At 44.7% G+C, this 23,170-nt stretch overlaps 1 protein-coding gene across 1 annotated transcript in view; it reads right to left on the bottom strand.

The window, feature by feature from the left end:
- The window catches only part of LOC138511071 (coiled-coil domain-containing protein 158-like), a 1,089,990-nt gene extending 1,068,614 nt beyond the window's left edge, over positions 1 to 21,376 (bottom strand). The window contains exon 1 of the mRNA XM_069626570.1: positions 21,191 to 21,376. Coding sequence (XP_069482671.1) covers positions 21,191 to 21,275 — 85 coding nt within the window. The 5' untranslated portion in view covers positions 21,276 to 21,376. The remainder of the gene's footprint in view (positions 1 to 21,190) is intronic.
- Between the last annotated feature and the right edge of the window lie 1,794 nt (positions 21,377 to 23,170).

The following is a 23,170-nucleotide window of genomic DNA, read 5'->3' as shown; positions in this document are numbered from 1 at the left end:
TTATTTTGGAAAGAATGGGAAAAGGACCCAAAAAGCGAGGAGAGAGTTTAGAAGGGTGAACCCATCGCGGCAAGAACTTGGTGGACAACCAGACCTTGTCCCCTTCCTTCCATTCAGGGCAAGGCCTACGATGTTTGTCCGCTTGGGTTTTGTTGTATTGACGACTCTTCTCCAAACACCTTCTGGCAGTGACGTGTGCATCAGAAATAGACTGCAGTACTTCTTCAGCCGTCGGGGAATTGGTGGGTGACGGAATGTAGGGAAGAAGAGATCTTGGGTGTACCCCATAGGTGCAAAAGAAAGGAGAGAGTCCAATGGCTGTATGAAATGAGTTATTATAAGTAAACTCTGCCGTAGGAAGCAAAGAAACCCAATTGTCCTGAAGACGATTGCTGTAGCATCTAAGGTACTGTTCCAATGTGGCGTTAAGGCGCTCAGTTTGACCGTTGGTCTGTGGGTGGAAGCCAGACGACAGAGCACGTTCCATACCAAGGCGAGAACAAAGAGCCTTCCAAAACTTCGAAACGAATTGGCTGCCACGATCCGAGATGATCTTGTCAGGGAGACCATGAAGACGGAAGATATCCTGGGCGAAAACCTCAGCCATCTCGGTAGCAGTAGGAAGACCATGCAATGGGGAAAAATGAGCCAGTTTGGTCAAGGTGTCAACTGTAACCATAATACAGGAGCAGGAGTTAGAAACAGGAAGTTCTACAATAAAATCCGTAGAAAGCAAACCCCAAGGGCGAGAGGGTACCTCAGGTTGGGTGAGAAGACCCAAGGGCTTGCCGGTAATGGACTTAGTCATGGCACAAACCGGGCAACTGAGTATGTATTCCTCCACATCCTTTTTGAGTTCCGGCCAAAAAAAAGAACGAGTGATAGTTTCTGTGGTACTTAGCTTCCCACGATGACCTGCAGTGAATGAATCATGACACCAATTTATGATCTTCAGACGTAGTGGACCGGAAGGTATGTATAGACGATGGTTGAGGAATAGCAAACCCTCTTTGTTGGTGTAGGAAGTCTCTCCTCTGAGTCGCGGAACAGTACCTTCCGAAGCAACACCGGCTTGAACCTCCTCCAAAAAGGTATTAGCAACCGTTAAGATCCTATTCCTGTCGAACATCGGCTCTGGGGTATGTCTTTTCTCCTCACATTTGGGACCCTTCCGAGAGAGAGCATCCGCAAGAGTATTGTTGGTACCAGGCAAGTAGGTAATTCGCAAATCATATTGGGCAAAGAAATATGCCCAGCGAGCCTGCCTGGAGTTGACACACTCCATATTCTGAAGGACCTTGAGATTCTTATGGTCCGTTCTGATGATAACAGTATGCCTTGCTCCCATCAATAGATGTCGCCAGGTCTCACATGCGTGTTTTATAGTCAGCAATTCCTTTTCAAGTACGGAGTAATTGAGTTGGCTGGGAGACAACGTCTTGGAAAGGTAACAAATGGGGTGTTCTCGTTCCTCGAACACTTGTAGCAGAACAGCTCCAATGGCCAAGGCCGAGGCGTCCGTTTCGACGATGAACTGTCTATTCTGGTCAGGATGGCGCAAAATGGGAGCAGTACAAAAAAGAATCTTGAGATTGTGAAAACTCTGTTCTGCTTCGGAAGTCCAGCTAAAGGGATTGTTGACCTTCTTGAGTAAAGAAGTAATAGGGAGAACTGTTTTAGAGAAGTTTGGGATGAATGAGCGATAGAAATTAGAGAGCCCAAGAAACCTTTGGACCTCTTTGATCGAAGCCGGAGAAGGCCAGTCCAGAATAGCAGAAACTTTGCTGGGATCCATGGCGATGCCTCTTTCAGAAAGATGATACCCTAGATAGGGCACTGAAGTAGCAGCAAAAACACACTTCTCTGGTTTGACAAGAAGTTGGTTGTTTTTAAGTCTTTCCAAAACTTTTTGGACATGGTTTTTGTGGTCCTCTAGGGTGCTGGAATATATAAGGATGTCGTCCAGGTATATGATCATGGAGACAGACAATAAGTCTGAAAACATCCGATCCATAAACCGTTGAAATACAGCAGGAGCATTCACCAAACCAAAGGGCATTACTCGGTACTCAAATAGACCGAAAGGAGTGCGAAAAGCGGTCTTCCATTCATCTCCTTTGGCGATGCGTAACAAATGGTAGGCATTTCTGAGGTCTAATTTGGTGAACCAACGTGCACCTTGAACAGCTTCAATGATCTCATGTATTAATGGCATAGGATACCGATCCCGGATAGTCACCTTGTTGAGGCCTCGGTAATCGATACATGGGCGCAATTCAGTTGAGTCTCTCTTCTTGATAAAGAACAAAGAAGCTCCGGCAGGAGACTTGGAAGGTTGAATGAGCCCATTCTGAACATTGGCATCAAGATATTCTTTAAGAACCTTTCTTTCCGCTTGAGTTAAAGAGAACATCCTACAGAATGGAACCAAAGCATTGGGTTCTAAGTCAATGTTACAATCTTCTGGCCTATGGGGAGGTAAGGTCGCTGGCTTTCTTTCGACGAAAACCTCCGAGTAAGGAGAACAGTACAGAGGTAGAGCATGAACCCCAGCCAGTTGTGTGGTAGACCCTGTAACAATCTGAGGAATACCGTCGTCAGAAAAACAGTTGAGCTTGCAGTAGGAGGAACTAAATTGTAGTTGATTGTCCGCCCAATTGACATGAGGGTTATGTTTTCTGAGCCATGTGATGCCAAGAATAACCGGAAAATGGGCAGCTCGAATAATGTCGAACCGGATAGTCTCAGAATGTTGAAATATGGTAACTGATAGATCCTCGGTGGTGTGAGTAATAGGCCCTGAAGAGAGAGGAGAACCGTCGACCCCTTCTACCTTTTGATCTTCTTTGCGAGGCAAGGTACGCAGACCCATCCTTTTGGTCCAGATGACATCGACAGTTCCGGCGGCTCCGCAGTCCAGGAGTGCGAGACACTCAACTGTTCTGCCGTTCACCTTTATTATAACAGGTAGAACCATAAGCCTGGAATCCTCAGGAATGTATGGAGCCGAAATAGAGAGAGAGACATAGGGACTGGTGGATGAATCAGAAGCCCCTCGGAACCAGGTCCCTACTGGCGCCGAGGGAAACCGTTTCCCTGACGTTTCTGAGGAAGTTCAGTACATTCTTGAGGAGATGTTGATCCGATCCACAATAGGCACAAAGACCTTTCTCCTTCCTTCTTCTTCTTTCCGCCGCGGTAAGAGGTCCTCTAGTTGCTCCAATCTGCATGGGTTCGTCTGTAGTATGGGAAGGAGAGGAGGAGACGGTGGGATCGGAAAAATGAACAGTTGTTCGTTGTTTTCGGCGTTCTGACCTTCGTTCCTGCAGTCTGTATTCAATTTGTAAAGCTGCGGAAAGCAGATCCGAAAAAGATGGGGGCCTGGAAGCCCTGGCGAGTTCGTCCTTAATTTCCTCCTTAAGGCCTCGCCGAAATATGGCAAATTGTGCCTGTTCAGACCACCCAGCACCCGAAGCCAATCTCTTGAATTCTGATATGTACGATAGAACATCCGATGACCCTTGTCGGATATCCAACAGGTCCTCGCAGGCGGTGAAAGTCAGTTCGGGTCTCTCAAAGGTCTGCTTCAACAGGGTCTGAAAACCAGCAAAATCGTGTAAGATGGGATTAGCCCCGGTAACCAGCGGAGTGACCCATGCCAGGGCATTGCCGGTCATGTTCGAAACCATGAACCCGATCTTTGTCTGGTCGGTGGCAAACAGCCGGGGCCTGAAAGTAAAATATACTAAGCAGGCCTCCAAAAACTCTTTGACCTTTTTAGGAGTTCCATCGAACTTCCCTGCCGAAAGAGTCATGACAGGAAGTTCTGGGGATTGCGGTTCGCGGGCAGTAATCATCTGTTTCAAGACTACATTCTCTGCCTTAACAGTTTGTAACTCTTGGGAGATTCCCTGAATGGCCTTCCATAATTCTTGTATCTGCTCTTCTGCCGACATCTCTTGGCGTTGCAATCTGTCCGATTTGGCCGATTCCGCTAACTCCCGTTCCTCCCCACTCTCCTCCCCTGATTGAAAGTCCTCCGGTTGCAGTTGCCGGTGAGAGAGATAGTCCTTCTCCTTTTTGTGTTGAAAGTATCTGTCCCGAGAGGAAGCCACAGTGAGTGCTAAAGTATAGCAAACCTGGGGCCCCCTTCCCGAGGCGAGACAGTACGAAGGGAAAAAGCCTGTTCAGGCAGAAAAAACCCTCCGAGGAGTGCAGCGGTTTGAGAGGATCTGGAGCAAGCCGTTGTAGTGGAGTTCTTGTGGCAGTTAGCTGATGGAAGCAGGCAAAGCCGGACATCCGAAGCAAAGAAGGTTCCGGAGAGAAAGATAGCCACCGGAAAGGGTACCAGCAGAGAAAACAACTCCGGAGTAACAGGAACCAGGGCGGCTGAATGACAGCGCAGCCGAAAGGTAAGGCAGAGGAGGCGGGCGTGGAGAACAGCGCACCATAGAGCTGAGGGAAGGAAGAGAGAGAGAGATAGTCCGGAGAGGGCGGACCGAAAGTACAGAAAGTGACCGAGGAGGTCAAGGCTGGAAAACTAGCGTGTAAACCCAAAGCAGCGAGCTAGCGCACTGAAGGGGGTTGCAACGCCGCGATCGCTGGGAGAGGAGGAAAGAAATACTACCAGCGACGCCATGTTGGAAAACCACTAGACCGTAGGGCGAGTAACAGAGAAATCACGTAGTGGAACCTCCGCACGCCCTTCCAGCGCGTAACCGCCAACGCGGATACAAACGCCAAACAGGACGGCGAATGACACACAATGACCTGCAAATTCCAAAATGTAGGAGAAAAAAACGTTCAGACATTTGACACCAGGAAACCACCGAAACACACTGACAACACCACCTGTCCTACCTTCCCATGTTTCCACAGGTGTCCCGATGAAAACAGTACATCAAATGCCCTGGGGAATACTGGATTTGGCCGTCTGGAAACAACAGATTTGTGCTTGCGGTGATGCAGTGAACAGGGAAAACAGGGAACCCCATGCATTTCTGAAAATAAGACATCCGTGGGAGTCCAAAGAGTTCTGACTTTAATCTTCTGTTTTCTGTCAGGTTGGGCTACTTAATATGTGCACGTTCCAGTTTGTTCTAATATTTCAGAGGGCCTATGTCACTTAGAAACAAGCTTGTTTTCTGAGGTGGGTAACAGGACCAATACTTCTTGCCCTATAGAAAACAATCCCAAGCTTACTTTCTTGTTGTAGTTAGATTTTTGTTGGCTCTGGGCCTTTTCCATACGAGAGCAAACTATATCTGGAACAAGTCTCATATTTTCTCGCATTCGGATAGCGGTTTGCGAGATGGGAATGGGTGCCTCTTCTTGTTCTTCCCAGGTTTCCCGGAGCAATTCCAGGACATCTATGGGCTCTCTGCCATAAAGTAGTTCAAAAGGGGGAAACCCTGTAGAGGCCTGTGGGGTTTTCCTCACTGCAAATAGTGCCCACCGGATCATTCGGTCCCAGTCTTTCCCATCCTTGTCTACCAATTTTCGCAGAATTCATTTTAGGGTCTTGTTGAATCTTTCTACCAAGCCATTGGTTTTGGGATGGTACACGGAAGATCATAAGGTGGTAATATGGAATAGCTCTTTGACCTCTGCCATGGCTTTACTGATAATATGTTAATCCTGATCGGTCAATTTTTCCTTGGGAAAGCCAACCCTGGAAAAATGTGTTCGAAGGTGTTTAAGGATTAGCTGTGTGGTATTATTTCACATTGGGAATGCTTTGGGTAACTATTGGCATAATAAACAATCACAAGGACGTATTTATTGCCTAATATGGATGTTTCTAGAGGTCCAATGATGTCGATTCTGTTTCTTGAAAAGGGGATTTCTTTGATTGGTAAAGAACTCAAAGGGACAGGCAATGGTATGTGTGTGCTAGTTTTTTGACATATTTCACACGGCTGGATGAAGATCTTTATATCGGTGTGGATACCTGGCCAATAAAACTTCCCACTGATGTGTTCTTTGATTTTGGATTGTCTTAGGTAGCCCCCGGTAAGATGAGAATGTACAATATCCAGTACAACCTTTCATTGGATTCTGGGGATCACCAACTGTGTTTGTATTAATACTTTGTTTGATGTTTCCTTCCTATACAAGAATCTCTGCTTTAAGAAGAAAAAGGAGCTCCCTTTTTCTATACTTTTTCCTTCTGGAATAGCCTGTAGAAAGGCTTCAGCAAGAGCTGGATCATTTTGCTGGGCGAAGGCTAGATCGGGATAGATGGTGGGCTCTTCCCCCTTTATTTCTTCGATGTTAGAAGGTTTATCAGCTTCCTCAAAGCCCAATGCACCTCTTTCTGTTTTGTCTGGTTCGCTTTCTTTAAACTGAGGGAATAGTGCCCTTCCAAAAATCCCTAAGCAATTTGAGCCCCACAGTGTACTTCAAATGGGACTTCGCCATGATTCTTTAAGAGAACCTTTACATCCCCTCGAAGGTCTGGGTCAATGACGCCTGCTAAAACGTCTATACCAATCTTCCATGATAGAGCAGATTTTGGGGCTAACCTGATGTAACACCCCAGAGGGGGTATCAAAACCAAATCGGTAGGAATCATTCCTCTTTTTCCACGTGAATGACAGCTTCCCTACTGCTACAAATATCGAAACCTATCGATTCTTTTGTGGCAACAGAAGAGTTAGAAGCTTGATGACTACATTTTTGAAATTGTAGGGTTCCCCAATTTGTTTCAATTGAGTCACATCACACCCCTGATACCATATGTAAGGAACTCATGGTGGCAACAGTAAAGATAGACACAAGTGATCACAGTTTAAGGGTGTTTATTAAACTGTATAAATGGGTGAGAAAAATGCCTAATCTAAATCTAAATCTAAGATGGGAGCAAGCTACGACCATCAAATAATAATAAGGCAGTCCTAGTGGCATCTTGTCAAATAAAAAGTGCCTATACTAAAAAACATATTGCCATTTTTTACCACTAACTTACAAAAGAGGGTGGAATAATGTTCACCAGAAAAGAAAGAAGTGTTCACAAAATGATAAGTCAGGATGGTATGGCTCGGTCTCCCTTCCCCACATTTTAAGAACAGAACAAGCCAGAACTCGTGAGCACCGCACACTCCTGGGCCTCTCCAGCACGAGGTTCACAATTCCATTCAACGATAACAGAACCTTCAGTCTCTTGCCTTAGAAGGCTTGCTGGATCAAAAAGAACAAACAAACCAAAGTTCCTCCAGTGATCTTGCACATCGAGCTATTCCTTTTCGCCCTGTGGATCTCCTTCTGCCGGGCTCAGATCCTTCTTGCAATATGGTACTCCCTCTGCCGGGTTCACTACGGCCTTTCTCTCTGAATATCAATAATATCACGATGCAGGAATAATTCTCTTAGCTTTTCCCTTGGCATCACTGTGTCAGGTTCACATAGCCATCTTTAACACAGTTCATGAATTTTTAACACAGTTCATGTTTTGCTTCATCTCATCAGAAGGGTGGTTTCCCTTCTCATAGCTTTCTCTTGGCAATGGGTCAGAGACTTTCGATTGTACAAGGGATTTGATGTGACCCTTGTAGGACCACACTTACACCTCACGCTGCCCTTTCATAGGGCCTTCTGGTACTTGCATTTTCAACACAAAACAAAAGCGGCCAGTGAGAGTCCTTCGAATGAGCACTCCTATGGTGCCTGACCACTCTGCAGCTGGCCATTCTCTGGGCTTTCCCAAAAGTTCAAACACACACAAGGTCTTTGTTACCAAGTTCCTTGCGCTCATATAATGTTGCCATTTGCAACCTTGGGCTGAACACAGTTCGGTTTGTTCCTAGCATTCTCCGACTCACCGTCTGTGCTGAACCCGTTAGCTTGTCTTGCTTCTGGAGTCAAGGACGGTACCACAGTAGCCAGCGTGCCTCCCCGCCTGTGTTATCAACGGGGAGGCCCCTGTGTACGATTGACACCTCTCACACAACATGACAGCTATACTTCCCGGTCTTGTGATTTGCAGGTCTGAATTGAAAAGAACAAGGCCAGTTGCCGCTTAGTTGTCCCTCCAGGTCTGGCCGCCATTCTCCTCCGATTGCACTGCTGGTCCAGTGTAGCTGTTATCTTGTACATTCGGCCTTGCTCTAAGTATGCTTTTGTGTTCCACCTTTTATCCCTGTCGGGAAGGTAAAGGGCCATCAGGTGTGCGTGATTATTGTCAATTGCCTGACTTTGGCTGACCCGTGTGTTGGGACATGTCAGGTAAATTGCTCTGGTGTTAGTCTGTTGTCTGTCACGGTATAAGAAAGTGTTTGTGTCAGGAAAGGGGGGTAGAGCTTCTAAATATCCTACAATGTAGGATAGGAAAGTTCCATGTCATTTTATCGCCTGCCTGTTCATGCCCAGGCTTTTTAACATGCACATTCCATCGAATGTGCTCATCATTTTTTTTTTTTTGAGTGGTACTCCCTCAAGCCCTCCTCCCACACTTATTTTTTGCTATTGGCCACCCACCCCAACCCTTATTTGCCCTTTCCCCACCCCCCTAAAAGATTCGATGAGCACATTCGATGGAATGTGCACGTTAAAAAGCCTGGGGATGAACAGGCAGGCGATGAAAGGACGTTGTACCAATGGGAAAAGGGTGTTACAGGGAAGGGGGTACCACATCTCAAACTTTGGTGTCCCACTTCTCCGAAGACCCCTCATTCATGTGATCCTCCCCCACTGGTCCACCCCCAGGAACTGGATCCAATAGCAATGGCTGTTTCCTTGGCCACCTGGATGACAGATCTCCAGGGACTAGCGAGTGAGACGCCTTCAGGTTTCTCACACAGCCCACAGATTTGGCGCTGGGTTGTCGCAGCCGCTAAGGAAAACAGGGGACCCCAATTATTTCTGAAAAAATACATCTGTGGTTATCCAAAGAGGTCTGACTGTCGCAAATTGCTCTAGAATTTAGTTTCCACAATGCCCGGCAAAGTCCAAAATGTAGGGGGAAAAAAATTGTTTTCAGACATTTGCCACCAGGAAACTACTGACACACGCTGTCAACAACACATGTCCTACTGTCCCACTTTCCCACAGTTGGCCCAAAGAAAACAGTACCTCAAATGTGTGGCTGCACTGACATGGGTACAAAGGGGAAAAAGCTAAACTACTGGTACATAAAACAACCTGGGAATACTGGATTTGGCATCTGGACAACCCAGAGATTTAAGCCTTGGGTGTTGCAGACACCAAGGAAAACAGGGAAACCCCTGAATTTCTGAAAAGAATACACCTGTGGATACAGGGACATCATTTAGGGGTCGCCAGAGGTCGCAACTCGACTTCTGAGGTCTTCTTTGCGACCTCTAAAAAAAAAGAAAAAAAAAAGATTTTTTTTTCTTTTTGTAATGCAAGCTCCTGGGCTGTGGCCAGCACCATGTGGCTCTTTACGTCTAGAGCGGCTGGCTTTCTTGTTCAGGCCCCTTAAAAAAAGAAGAAAAATAAGAACAGGAGCACCACAAGTCTAACACTTTCAGCACTGACCCTAAACAAGAAAGAATAGGAATACCAAATAATGTATCATTCTGGAATTCTATACAATAATTGCTAGACTCATTAAAGGTTTATTTCAGGCACACTTAAGGGGGTGAGTCACTGATTTAGTCTGTTCTTAAACGCCTCAACTCAGCCTTTCATCCTTCTGATGTCGATAAATAAGTACCAACACAGGTTGGGTGATATTGGGTGTATATTTTTTCTATATAAAGCGCTTAGGCGTAAGTGCTATATAATAACGCATCAGCATTTGGTCATGGATGTCTGCTTGCATTCACAGTAATTTGGTAATATGGGCCTACACACACTGATCTTAACAATACATATGCCCATCCATTCTTGTATGAAATGTACATCACATTATAGTGATATCGTAACCACATTTTTTTCGTAATGTACAATGCTATGTGATGCCACTTCCTGTTTTGTCAACGGGTGAAAGGTTGCATTCCATCGCTTCCCACGATACCATTTCAGGGTGGGGTCAAATGACATCACTTCCTGTGATGTCATCAGGGGTCATGGGTCATGTGATGTCACTTCCGCTACCCCTGGCATTTTGGTGAAAGGACGTCCCTGCGTGGATATCCAAAGAGGTCTGACTTTCGTGATCCGCCCTAAAAGTTATTACCAACAAGGTACAGCAAATTCCAAAATGTAGGAAAAAAAAGAAATGTTCAGACATTTGCCCCCAAAAAACCACCAAAACACGCTGTCAACAAAACATGTCCTACCGTCTCACGTTCCCAAACGTTTTCTGACCAAAACAGTACCTCACATGTGTGAGTACACTTACCTGGGCGCAAAGGGAAAAGGTTTAACCACTGGTATACCAAATGGCCTTTGAAGATGAAATTCTTACAATATTTGGTGTTTTGGACAACCCGCAGATATAGCCCTGGGGTGTCGCAGGAACTATGGTAAACAGAGAACCCAATGCATTTGTGAAAATAAGACATCCAATCCAAAGAGGTCTGACTTTCATGAATCTCCCAAGAAAATATTACCCACAAGGCCGGGCAAAGTCAAAATGTAGGGAAAACACAATTTTCAGCCATTTGCCCCCAGAAAACCACCAAAACACGCCAGCAACAAGGAATATCCCATCTTTCCATGTTCCCACAGGTTTCTCGACACAAATGGTATCTCACATGTGTGGGTGCACTGACCTGGGCACAAAGGGAAAAGGCTAAACCACTGGTACTTCAAACCCCCTGGGGAATACAGGATTTGCAGTCTGGACAACCCACAGATTTGTGCCTAGGGTGTCACAGCCACCAAGGAATACAAAGAACCCCATGCATTTCTGAAAAGAAGACACCCGTGGTAATCTAAAGAGGTCTGCCATTTGCAAATTTCCCTATAATGTATTACCCACAAGGCCCTGCAAAGTCCAAAATGTAGAATAAAACCCACAATTTCCAAATATTTGCCTCAGGAAATCACTGAAACACACTGGCAACAACACATGTCCTACCTTGCCACATTTCCACACGTGTCCCGATAAAAACAATACCTCATTTGTGTGGGTGCACTTAACTGGGCGCAAAGGGAAAAGGCTAAACCACTGGCATAATAAAGGGCCTTGGAAGATGACAAGTATTTGGTCTTGTGGACAACCCACAGATCGGCCCGGTAGTTTTGCAGCCAGTAAGGAAAACAGGGAACCCAATGGATTTTTGAAAAGAAGCCACCCCGCGAATCGCCATAGAATTTATCACCCACGAGGCCTGACAAAATCCAAAATGTGGGGGAAAAAACACAATATTTAGACATTTGCCACCAGGAAACCACCGAAACCACCGAAACACGCCAGCAACAACACATGTCCTACTTTCCCACATGTGTCCTGACAAAAATGGTACCTCACATGCACTTACCTGGGCACAAAGGGAAAAGGCTTAACCACTGGTATAGCAAATGGTCTCGGAAGACGACATTTTTACTGCATTTGGTCTTGTGGACAACCCACAGATTTGGTGCAGGGAGTTGCAGCCTCTAAGGAAAACGGGGAACCCTATTCATTTCTGAAAAGAAGGCACCAATGGGAATTCAAAGAGATCTCACTTTTGCGAATCACCCTAGAATGTATTACCCATAAGGCCTGCCAAAGTCCAAAATGTAGGAGAAAAATGAAATGTTCAGACATTTGCCACCAGGAAACCACCGACACACGCGGAAATAAAGCAGGGTCTACCTTCCAACATTCCCACAGGTGTCCCAACAAAAACGACTTCACATGTGTGGGTGCCCTTACATGGGAGCAAAGGGAACCAATGGATCTGGCTCTGGGGTGTCGCAGCCAGTAAGGAAAACAGGGAACCTAATGCATTTTTGAGGAGAAGACACCTGCAGGATTCCAAAGAGGTTTGACTTTCGCAAATCGCCCTAGAATTTAGTACCCACAAGGCCTGGCAAAATCCAAAATGTAGCGGAAAAAAAACACAATTTTCAGGAAATTTGCCACCAGGAAACCACCAAAACAAGCCAGCAACAACACATTTTCTACATTCCCACAGGTGTCTTGACGAAATTGGCACCTCACATGCGTTTGAGCACTTACATGGGCAGAAAAGAAAAAGGGTTGTCCATCCCCAAGTCCATTGGCAGTCCCAGGGAGCCCCGACAGGGTCCCCATCCCTACCCAGAGGGAAAAGCTATAATAAAATCCAGCCAGAGCTCCAGGATGGTCAGAGTTGATGTCCCCAGCCTTGGGCACCTGTTTCCCATGTTGGTAGCCCATCCCCAAGCCCAGCAGTGGTCCCAGGGAGCCCCGTCAGGATCCCCATCCCTACCCGCAGGGAAAATCTGTAATGCAATGCAGCCTGTGCGCCAGGATGGTCTGCGTGATGTCCCCAGTCTTGGGCACCTGTCTTCTATGTGGGTAGCCCATCCCCAAGCCCAGCAGCAGTCCCTGAGAGCCCCGGCAGGGTCCCCATCCCTACTCAGAGGGAACATCTCTAACTCAGCGCAGCCAGAGCACCAGGATGGTTGGGGGTGATGTCCCGGCCATGGGCGCCCAGCTCCCATGTGGGTCGACTGTCTGTAAGCTCAGCGGCAGTTTTGCAGTGAGCCCCGTCTGGGTCCCCGCCCTTTACCAGATGGAAAAACTGTAACGCAGCACGTCCAGAGATCCAGGACATCCAGGAGGTGTGTGCCTATCTCCCATGTGGGTCGACCATCTCCAACCCAGCAAATGTCCCAGGGAGCCTCTGCAGGATCCCCATCCCTCACCGAAGGGAAAAGTTGTAATGTGGCATGGCCAGAGTTCCAGGACAGTCAACGGTACTGCCCCCAGCCTTGGGTGCCTGTCCCCATGTGGGTCACCTTTCCCCAGGCCCAGCAGCATTCCCAGGGAGCCCCGGCAGGGTCCCCATCCCTCCCCAGAGGGAAAAGCTGGAATGCCGCCCAGCTATAGCTCTAGGATGACAGGGGTGCTGCCTCCGGCCTTGGCCATCAGCCATGCACATGGGATGACGACTGCTTTCACTCGAAAAATCTTCCAAAAAGCAGTGACCGAAAAACCAAATGACCAAGATGCAATGCAGAACCCGATAACTGAAACAAACATGCTACGGTAATAGAGCAAGTAACTCAATCTAATGACTTCGCTTTAACAAGTGCATTACAAAAAAGCAAAGTAATCCAAGCAAAAATAAATTGGCAGGTGAAATATGACCAACAGAAAAAACAAAAGCTCACAGAGAGAAAGCCGCCAGTCCCACAAAATAACCATACAGAGAGGTTATCTCTGGATATCACAGAAATCGAAGATATAATGGCAAATCATGAAAAAAAGGAAATACATTTTTGGCTTAGGAAACACGCGGAAACTATCGTCATTGAATATAGCTATGATGTCCATGCTGCTACATTGAGCATATTAAGAAAAGCCTGGAAAATTGATATCTAATCGTACAATAGATCATAACACGGCACTAAGAAAAGAAGAATTGACCAGAGCGGAAATACAAGAGGACAGCTACATAATGGGAACTGAACAAGAAGGAAACCAAGAGAAGTGTAAATGTAATTTTGATAGAGAATCCCCACGCAAATCCATCCCGACCTCCATGTTTGAACTCCAAAATATAATGATGGCCGTGACATCACAAGCACTCACTCTGTTCCTCAAATTGTATGAATCAATAGGAGAAACAATGAAGGATCAAGCCACGCTCCTAGTGATGATTCATACTAAACAACTATTTATTTGATTATTCGCATCTAAAATCCAATCGAGACTTGACATTGAAGCAAAAGCGTCTAATCAATGGCAATTAAGACTATTTGATATTGCCGAGAGAGATCGAGAGGATAAAGTACAACTGACCACAACAATGATGGAGATTTTGGGCCTGATCATGACTTTGGCGGTAACCCTTAAATCTGGCGGTAGCGCTAATACCGCCGGATTTAAGGGTCCGCCAAATCAGGACTTCGGCGGATTTCGCCCCAGCTCTTAGCTGGTGGGAAATCCGCTGAAAATTCACGCTATTACCGCTGGCGGGAAATCCGATGGCGGTAAGAGCGCAAATTTTCCCTATTGAGCCCAATGGGGAATGGGGCATTCCCGAATGGGCTCAATGGGGAATGGGGAATTACTTTACCGCCAAACTCGTGATCTGGCGCTATTAGCACTGGGGAGTTCAGCGGTAGGGCTATTACCGCTGGTGGTAATACCGCCAGCGGTAACGCCCAAGTCGTGATCAGGCCCAAAAACAGATAAAGCAAGGAGGCCCCTATATTTGTTAATGACACTGAAGGAAGAAAATACGTAAAACCACAAACAGATGGACAAAGATAACCAATGCAGGAAAATACAACAAGGAATTGTACCAACAGCGCTGGAACCCAAAAGTAAAATTGATAAAACTATTATAGATGGGTCAAATCAAACTACACCAAATCGGAGTCACAAGGACAGGAAGGAACGAACGATAAAGCAACCTGAGAAAGTGATACAAAACACAATCCCCCAAATTAGGGAAACATTTTGAATATTTGAGCAGCATAAGGTCGCTAAGAAACATCCCAGTCCAAAGAATACAACTAACAAAAGAAAGAAAGGTGCGCTACCCACAAAGTAGATAAGGAATGAAAAGAGGGATCAAGAGCATTCTCAAGAAATTTGACGATGCCTCCCAATATGGGACATCCCCAGTTTGGGAATAATACACTATCACGAAAAGATTGTTTACTTGGAAAAAAAGAGAAGAAGCCATGGATGAGCAGGTGTCCCCTATATCAGCAGTTGAGCAAGCCGATATAGAATCATTAATGAATCTTTCAGTCTACACGGATGAAATAAACCAACCAATAAACGATGAGCAAGTATGTGCCGGAGATCAGTCATTAGTTATCATTGACGAATATGAGGAAGGCCATACCATAAATAACGATATATTTGAGCAGTCATGCAAAAATATTACAGAGGATGACTTACAGTCAACTGAGCCTGATTACAGCTCAATATCTGATTCGTCTTTTCATGACCTGTCAAGAAATGTACCGACAAAACCAAATACGGAACAAATCCCAAATGACCCGCAAAGTCCCACGAAGTGCTGGGTCAAACTACCTATTTTCTTGGACCCTAGACACAATTTCCAGTAAGAAATGGTAAAGGTAGAACGGATGAACAATAGGAATGATGGCTTGATTCTGAATCAAACTAATATACTCAGATTACTGCACGTGATTCCGAAATTAAAAGCAATTCAAACAGAGGACATGAAACTGGTCGAATTTTGTCATGAAGAAGAAACAGTCCAAACTTGGGTCCAATTCAATACATTGCAAACTCTAGAGTTGGTGATGAATAACACAGACCTACTCGCCAAATTAGGCTTCCTATGCACACAATGTGGAAAAGAGGAATTCAAAGCATCTGAAGATCAACACACATATGAAAAGGAGGAAATATATCTTACAAGAGGGAATGGAAAATTGTACCATCAGATATCTAAACTCGACCACGATAAAGACAAAAATGACGCAAGCAGACCCGCATGTAAAAGAACTAAATCACCTACTAGAGTAAGAAGATCAAGCTCGCACTACCGTCACATCCGGCGAGAATTTGAGTCATGGGAACTGGGAAGAATATCCCTGAAAAGGAGACATCATTAACAGCCAATTGTTAAACAAATAGCAAATAAAATAACCATCTGTTCTTGGAATACCAAAGGTGCAGGACACTTGCTAAAAGGTGAAAATAAAGACCCTTAAAGCAGAAGTACTGGTTAAGACCAATCAGCTGCCAGCGAAATGGCCTTTTGTAGATATTGTGAGCAACAAGATCAACTCAAGTCATTATATCACATTATTATGGAGTGTAAGGCGCTCGAGGGGAAAAGACATTTATTTAGTGAGATGCTTCCACAGACAAGAGTGGACGATAAAGCAAGTCACTGTTGGCTATAAATTCTAACGGGAGATGACAAAATGTTGACTGTTAGAATTATACAATTCTGGGACGCAATAAATGTGGACAATTAGCGTTAAATAACGTTGGGACTTGATAAGGGCCTCAAATCATAAACAGATCTTTTTTAACAGATAACTTGCACATATAGGAAATATTTTCATTTCTGAATTAATTATGCTGTATTTTTAAGAAAAAAAATGTTTAATTTAGAAAAGAATGAGTGAAACAGTTTATAATAAACTATAACATTCAATTAAAAAAAAGAAACATAATTAGCCTTACCAAGTACAATGGTTGTGTGGGCTAACTCAATGATTGAATACAGCTCAGTGCTGGGTGTTATGGGTCAGATATTACAAGCTAAAGTGTTGTGGTGTGCATCTCCTTTGATCACAATCTCAGTGGAAAAGTCACATGATAGTAGCAAAGTCTATTAAAACAATCTTAGTGGCAAAAACTGATAATGGCAGTATCTGATAAACTGATAGTGCCCATAATTGACAGTAGCCAAGTCTCTCATTAGCACATTCCCACAATAAAAACAATCTTAGTGGCAAAGTCTAGCAGTGTTGCAGGTTAGTAGTGATGCAAATATCACCAAGAGACACCATTTACGTAGATGTAGCTGTAGTCAGGGCGCGGTGGAGGGCCAGGTGGCCAAGCGAATAGGAAGACACCCTTAGCCACTATCCTTTGGCTGACCTGGAGGGATGATTATTACTTAAGATAATGACCCTTCCTCGACACATGGCACTCAGCTTCGCCTCATGCCATAACTTGGTGGCTGGTCATTATCCCACAATAATGAGCCCTCCCTCGTTCAATAAGGCTTTAAAAAAAAATATATATATAGTATGTTTGCGTGTAGGAGATTGGGGTGGTATGTGGCAGAGTGAGATGGTGGGAGTGGGTTAGATGGGAGCTTAGGGTGAATTCCCATTAAAAAAAAGAATTATACCAAAACGACCATGGCGAAAATACACAATTAAGGAAAGTGACCTTGTTTGAAACACCTACAACCAGATGCAACAATTGCCTCAACAAACTGTAGTATCTTCAATTTGACTCCCTTTTTTGTTTTTAGCCACCTTTGTGGTTTGTTTATGTTGTGGTGGTCTCCCAGCCCACTCACACTTCTGCCTGCACAACTTTCTCCTCACTTCTGATATTTAATGACATCTATGTTTCCCTTTGCCTTCAACCTCTTTTCCACTCTTTTTCTGAGTCTCCTTATGGAGTATCATGCATGCTTCGGTAATGAAAATGCTGATTCAGCACCAGACAGGGGCTGACATCTACTGATTGAGGGAATAAGCGGGATGGGCTGGGACACCTTCTACGGGGAAACAAGGGGACTCTGGGAATTGTATTTCACCATTGAATCAGGCCTGGGAAGGGATAAGGGGAAGAGGATACCTTGTATACGACATCAGCACAAGAAATGTATGTGCACAAGCACGTGAAAGGGGAAACCCTAGGTAAATACACTCTGTGGGGATGCCACAGGTTGAGCATCTCCCAGATGGCCCACTTCAAACACATGGCCCATGCACAGCGGCATAGGGATGGGGAATGCTAAACTCAAGTTGCGCGTCTCCAGCAGACTATAGTGCTGAGACAGCACTGGGTCATGTAATCAAGGTCAGCGAGCCAGTCCCACAGCTGTTCGTAGGGCAGGGAAGTTGACCTGATCTAAAGGAACACTCACACAGTCTCAATCGAGGTGCAATCCTTAAAGCACCAATCAGACGGTAAGATTTGGTGTCCCGGTGAAAGTAACCAGCCCTCAGAATGTCCACTACAGTGTTTGCGAAGGCCGCTATCTTGCAGGTGCTCTGTGAATGTCTCCCTTCCCACTAGTTCAGGGTGTCTTGTGTTCCTTCCGTTGTTGAGCTGACCAATGCAGATGAATAAAGGACCGGAGGTCAGCACAAATATTTTTTACTAATTGCAAACTTCGGGATTAGTGGGAAGCAATGTGTCGTCACATGGGCAGGCGATGATCTGGGAGAAAGCAGATCTGTTTGCTCCAGACATGTTTAACTAACGTATGTCTACCTATAGGGGTATGGCGTATTTTAACCAATAACCTATGTGGGAAACACAAAGATGCGAAGTTTGAAGTGCAACTGGTTCTAACACCATGAACATTGTATTAGCAGTATAGAATGAGGTTCACTTTGTGCCAGTTTGTCAGCTCTCATCAACCAGTTCTGTTCCACTGTTCTGTTTGATTTGTGCTTGCCCAACTGTAATAAACAGCATTACTATTTGCCGGGTGTGCACGCCTTTTTGGACTACTTGTGGTAAGTATGTATTATGAGCTTTTGGAGGAGCGCCGATACACTTCTCAAGCAATCACTCAATCAGCATTCATCTGAAGAAGTATTCATAAAACCCAATTACAAGTAATGGTTCCAAATACTGATGAAGTGTAAATACAGTAAAGCACAATATAAAATCTGGGTGCTACATACCTAGTATTAACCGTGGGGGAGATGGAGAAGACTATAAGGGCTCAGTTGGGTGGAAATGTGGCAGGCCCAGACAAAATACATGTTGATCTGTATAGGAGTGAGCCTGCAATCTGGGCTCCCGTATTAACTTTGGTCTTTAACACTATCCTGGCACGTTCTTGTATCCCTGAGACCTGGACCTCTGCTGGGATTGTGCCAATTTTTAAAAAGGGAGATCGGGTGGAACCTTCTAACTACTGTCCAATCTCTCTTTTGGATGCAGCGGGAAAGATTTTCACCTAAATGATTTTAAAATATCTCTAAACTTGAGTTGAGGAAACAAAGCAGCAAAACCACCTGCAAGCTGGGTAAATGGGAGAGTTTCAAGAGCACTAGGAACTGTGGGTTGCTGCGCTTTGTTTTTGTTTTTTTTATTCTTGGTGGTACCTGCAGCCTGTCGGTAGAAGCTAGTAGGCCCGTGCTCGTGGTGCCTGCTTGGTGTGTCGTAGTAGTTGGGTGTTAGTTTCTACTCCGTCGGCGCTGGTATGGTTGTATAAGAATGCTTTAGGTCTACTCAGTTGAGTTAAAAGATATAGTACACAAGGTTCTTTGTTTGACAATTATTTGTTTATTTTTTCACTGTCTATCATCTTTTTTTATATTTTTTAAGAGTTTCTTATTTCACTCTACTATCCTCTGCACAATTGATTTATTGACACTATTTCATCTAGTGCTGGATATTCTACACATTGATTAACGTGTGGTGCCGACACGTGTTTCGACCATGGGGTCTTTATCAAGGCTGTTTGAATTGCATCCTTGGTTAAGTGGTGGTTGATGCGAGGTGCACTGAGGTGGTGCTGTTGATGGTTCTTGCTGGCTTGGTGAGTGAGGAGTAGGGGAGTCGGTGCTCCTTAAGGTACCTTAGGATTTTGCGTGCATCTTGAGTACATCTTGTATCTTGAGTGTTCTCGGAATTCCGAGCAGGACAGAGAACACTCAAGATCCACGCAAAATCCTAAGGTACCTAATTATCAAGACTAAGGAGCACCGACTCCCTACTCCTCACTCGCCAAGCCAGCAAGGACCATCAACAGCAAAACATTAAAATATATTTGTACCAACATGAGCTGTGAAGATATGTGGTCAAGTGTCTGAATTTCAGTCTAGGAGAAAATCCTAGCTTCCCCACTTAACCAAATTGTGTGATCTTGGGCAATTAATTTAATCTCACTGTTCCGTATATGGCAAAACTAGAAGTCCATAGAAGGGATTCAGTGTGCAGGGTATGCCATTAAATAAAAAGCCTCATTTTACTGGTGTTGCTCCATATATAATAATAGAGAGCATGCATATTCACCATAAAGAGCAGTATTTTTTGTTTTGAGGTGATGTTACATTTCAGTTGCTGTTGCTCTTGTAGCCTGGCTCTCCCTCCTGCAGTCAAACACTCCTTCGCATTTTCAATTAAATTAAAAATATGCCTCAAAAATACAACTTTGGTCTAAAGATATCCTTTATACAAGTGAAATTCAATTGGGAAAAAGTCTCCCCCTTAACTGCTCCGAAATGTTGGATGCTATTATGGCTGCAATATTAATATACTGCTCTGGGTCTAGTGCTGGTAGTAGCACTTTAAAACGTATTTTACCTGAAGCTTAGGCCCTTTGTTGTTTTTCATTCTACAGCACTATTACATGGACAGCGTGGGCTGTTACACACACACATGATTATCTTTCAATAATATTGCAAGCCACCTGTCATATGTTCCCCGTGTTCAGTTACATATCACTTGTAAAGTATATATCACATTTGCCTGCAGAGGGACATATTCGAAAATAAAACAGGCAATGTCTAATACTGCAACACATATGTGCTATTTGCAAAACCAGCAATAGTATTGACATGCATGCAATGTAAGAACACAGCAACATCTGAAATTCTGAAGAATTGTTCAGTAGGAAAAACACATACAGATCTGAAAACACTTTAAATGTGTACAACTGAAGTGAAATGAAATCTAATTTGTCAGGTCCTCCTTCCCCCCAGCCCTCTCCTCTTACTCATAAAATGCAACACAAAGGATGGCCATTTACTGATTCAAAATGCTGCTGGCAACATAGGAAAGGGGCGGATTCCAAAGCTAGTTTATCCACCAGCATGGCGTCCAGTGCAGACACAGTTTCTGGTGGAATGTTGGCCGTCTAGTTCTATAGAAGAACCCTGTGGACGCTTGTGTAAATTGGTCAAGACACGCTCATTAACATATGACTAAACGCACGTAAATCTAATCCATTCACATCATCAGCTGTGCCTGGTAGTCTGCAGCATATTGCCAAGTCACACACAATAACGTGATTAGAGAGCACTAGCTGGTTCAGGCAGGGTTCCCCAGCGCCAGAACTATAACCAACAGTCTATTTTCATTGGATAAGAACAATACTCGAATGCGGTTTCCTACTGCGTGTTCCCTTTCCCTGTCTACTGATGAACACCGACATGAAAACTATTTGCAAGAAATCTGTGATTTCTGTTAGATGTATCTTTTTTGTTTTTCACAAAGTAAACAGTATGAATGTATGTCTTGAAACCGATTCAAATCCTACAAACGGAATCCACGTTCCAATACATTGAGTATGTATTTAGAATGCTACAAAAGACACGGGTGTTGCTTCCCGTTAACGTTGTAATGCTGTATTCGTAAGCGCCATGTAACGGATAAAGAAGTGCGACTCAAGGGGTCATCATAGCCGATATGGTAACTAGCATGTACTGTTAAAAATGGCATATTCCTTACCCTCGGGTTCGCGTGTGGCATAACTGTCCCGAACTTCGCGAGGAGGTGGATTAGTCCCATGTAGTTCTCTGTACAATTTCCACATCTTTCTCTCCACGTATTCTTAGTGAGTAAGAGCAAATGGCTGACATTCAAGTACTTGTCTCCCATACAGTAACAGATTTGCGAGTTACTTTAAGAAAAAGAAAAGGCTGGTCAGAGCTTCATTTCATCACAATGCTCCTCCGGGTGAGGTCATTGTACTTCAGAGCCTGCCAAGGTGTGTGCACTGGTGGTGATGGGTGAAGTGAAAACACTTCATTACTGGTGTCCCCGATTAGAGCGCTGCATCCTAATGTGAGTGACCACCTGTCTCCTGCTAGTAAATTGACGGACTGCTTGCAGACATGTTCAAAAAGGGAACACTCCATCCTTTGGGTTATATCACAGGCAAATGAAAACAACCTGCAGGAAAATGTAAAAAATACAGAGGTAGGAACATTTGGCAGGGTAGGAAAATCTGACAGCAAAGGTCTTGTCATTTTTGCCTACCCATCAGAAATTCCTACCTGCAGGAAAATGTAGAAAATACAGAGGTAGAAACATTTGACAGTGTAGGAAAATCTGACAGCAAAGGTCTTGTCATTTTTGCCTACCCATCAGAAAATCCTACCTGCAGGAAAATGTAGAAAATACAGAGGTAGAAACATTTGACAGTGTAGGAAAATCTGACAGTAAAAGTCTTGTCATTTTTGCCTACCCATCAGAAATTCCTACCTGCACGGAAATGCAAAAAATACAGAGGTAGGAACATTTGACAGTGTAGGAAAATCTGACAGCAAAGGTCTTGTCATTTTTGCTTACCCATCAAAAATTCCTACCTGCACGTAAATGTGAAAAATATAGAGGTAAAAACATTTGGCAGGGTAGGAAAATCTGACAGTAAACGCCTGTGAAAAAGGGAGCAGCATTGCAGGACCCACAGGGGCATCCACTAATTAGAGGTGGGTGTTCCATCCGAGAGTTGTGTTCAATCCTAAACCACCAGGGACATTAAAGAGGGGCCTGACTTCTTCCAGGGACTATATTTACCAGGGAGAATGACCGCCATGGAAGCCCCAACACAGACAGGGAGCCTGAGCTCACACTTCCGCCATGGACCAACCGTGATGGGTCTATGTGGATAAAGTGTGTGGGGCTTCAACCCTATTTTTTTAATGTAACATCTTCAAAACGGGGTTTAGCCCCCTTGTAAAGACTTCCCCTTTATACAAGGGGAAGGTAGATGTAGATTTGGTAGGGAAAGTCGGTCAATCAGGGCTGAGAGAGATATGTAAGCATGGGACTGGAAACAGGAAGTGTGGGGTGTCTGAGTGAGGCCAGAGGAGGAGAAAGAGGCAGACAAAGAGACCAACAGGAAAAAGGTAGAATCAGAGGAGTGTGAAGGCGATTATTGGAGCAAGGTAAGGTAATGGCAGGGGAGCCGAAGGGTACTACAGCATAAGTGTTCGAGTTTGTGTTGCAGATGAATAGAAGCTAGTGCAAGGAGTGGATGTGACCTGGATGTTAATGTATTAAAGGAGAGTGTTTGTGTAGTGGAGTGGTAGGAGACGAGCAGTAGTGGTTGGAGGGGATTAGTAGTAGAAGGAGGAGAGAAGTAGTTGAAGGAAGATGGCAGCAGTAGTAGGAGGACGGTTTGAGTAATGGTCGTAAAAGGAGGATTAGTATTCATGAGAGGAAGAGAAGCAGTAAGAGGAGATGTAGTAGTGATTGAAGAAGTAATGGTAGTGAATGGAGTAATAGTCATGAGAAGAGGAGTAGTAGTAGTGTGAGGTTGAGTAGTAGTGAGAATAGTAGTGGCCACAGTGAGAGGAATACACATAGTAGAAGTAGGAGTGGTAGTAGGATTAGTAGGAGGAGGAGTCAGAGAAGTTGTAGAAGGAGGCGGGGAGTCATTGCAGGAGTAAGAGGAGGAGGAGTTGAAGTGTGAGCAGGAGTAGT

Source organism: Ambystoma mexicanum, chromosome 6p, assembly GCF_040938575.1.
Source record: "Ambystoma mexicanum isolate Mex_15411 chromosome 6p, UKY_AmexF1_1, whole genome shotgun sequence".
Taxonomy (NCBI): Eukaryota; Metazoa; Chordata; class Amphibia; order Caudata; family Ambystomatidae; genus Ambystoma; species Ambystoma mexicanum.
This window is presented reverse-complemented; position numbering and strand designations above follow the sequence as displayed.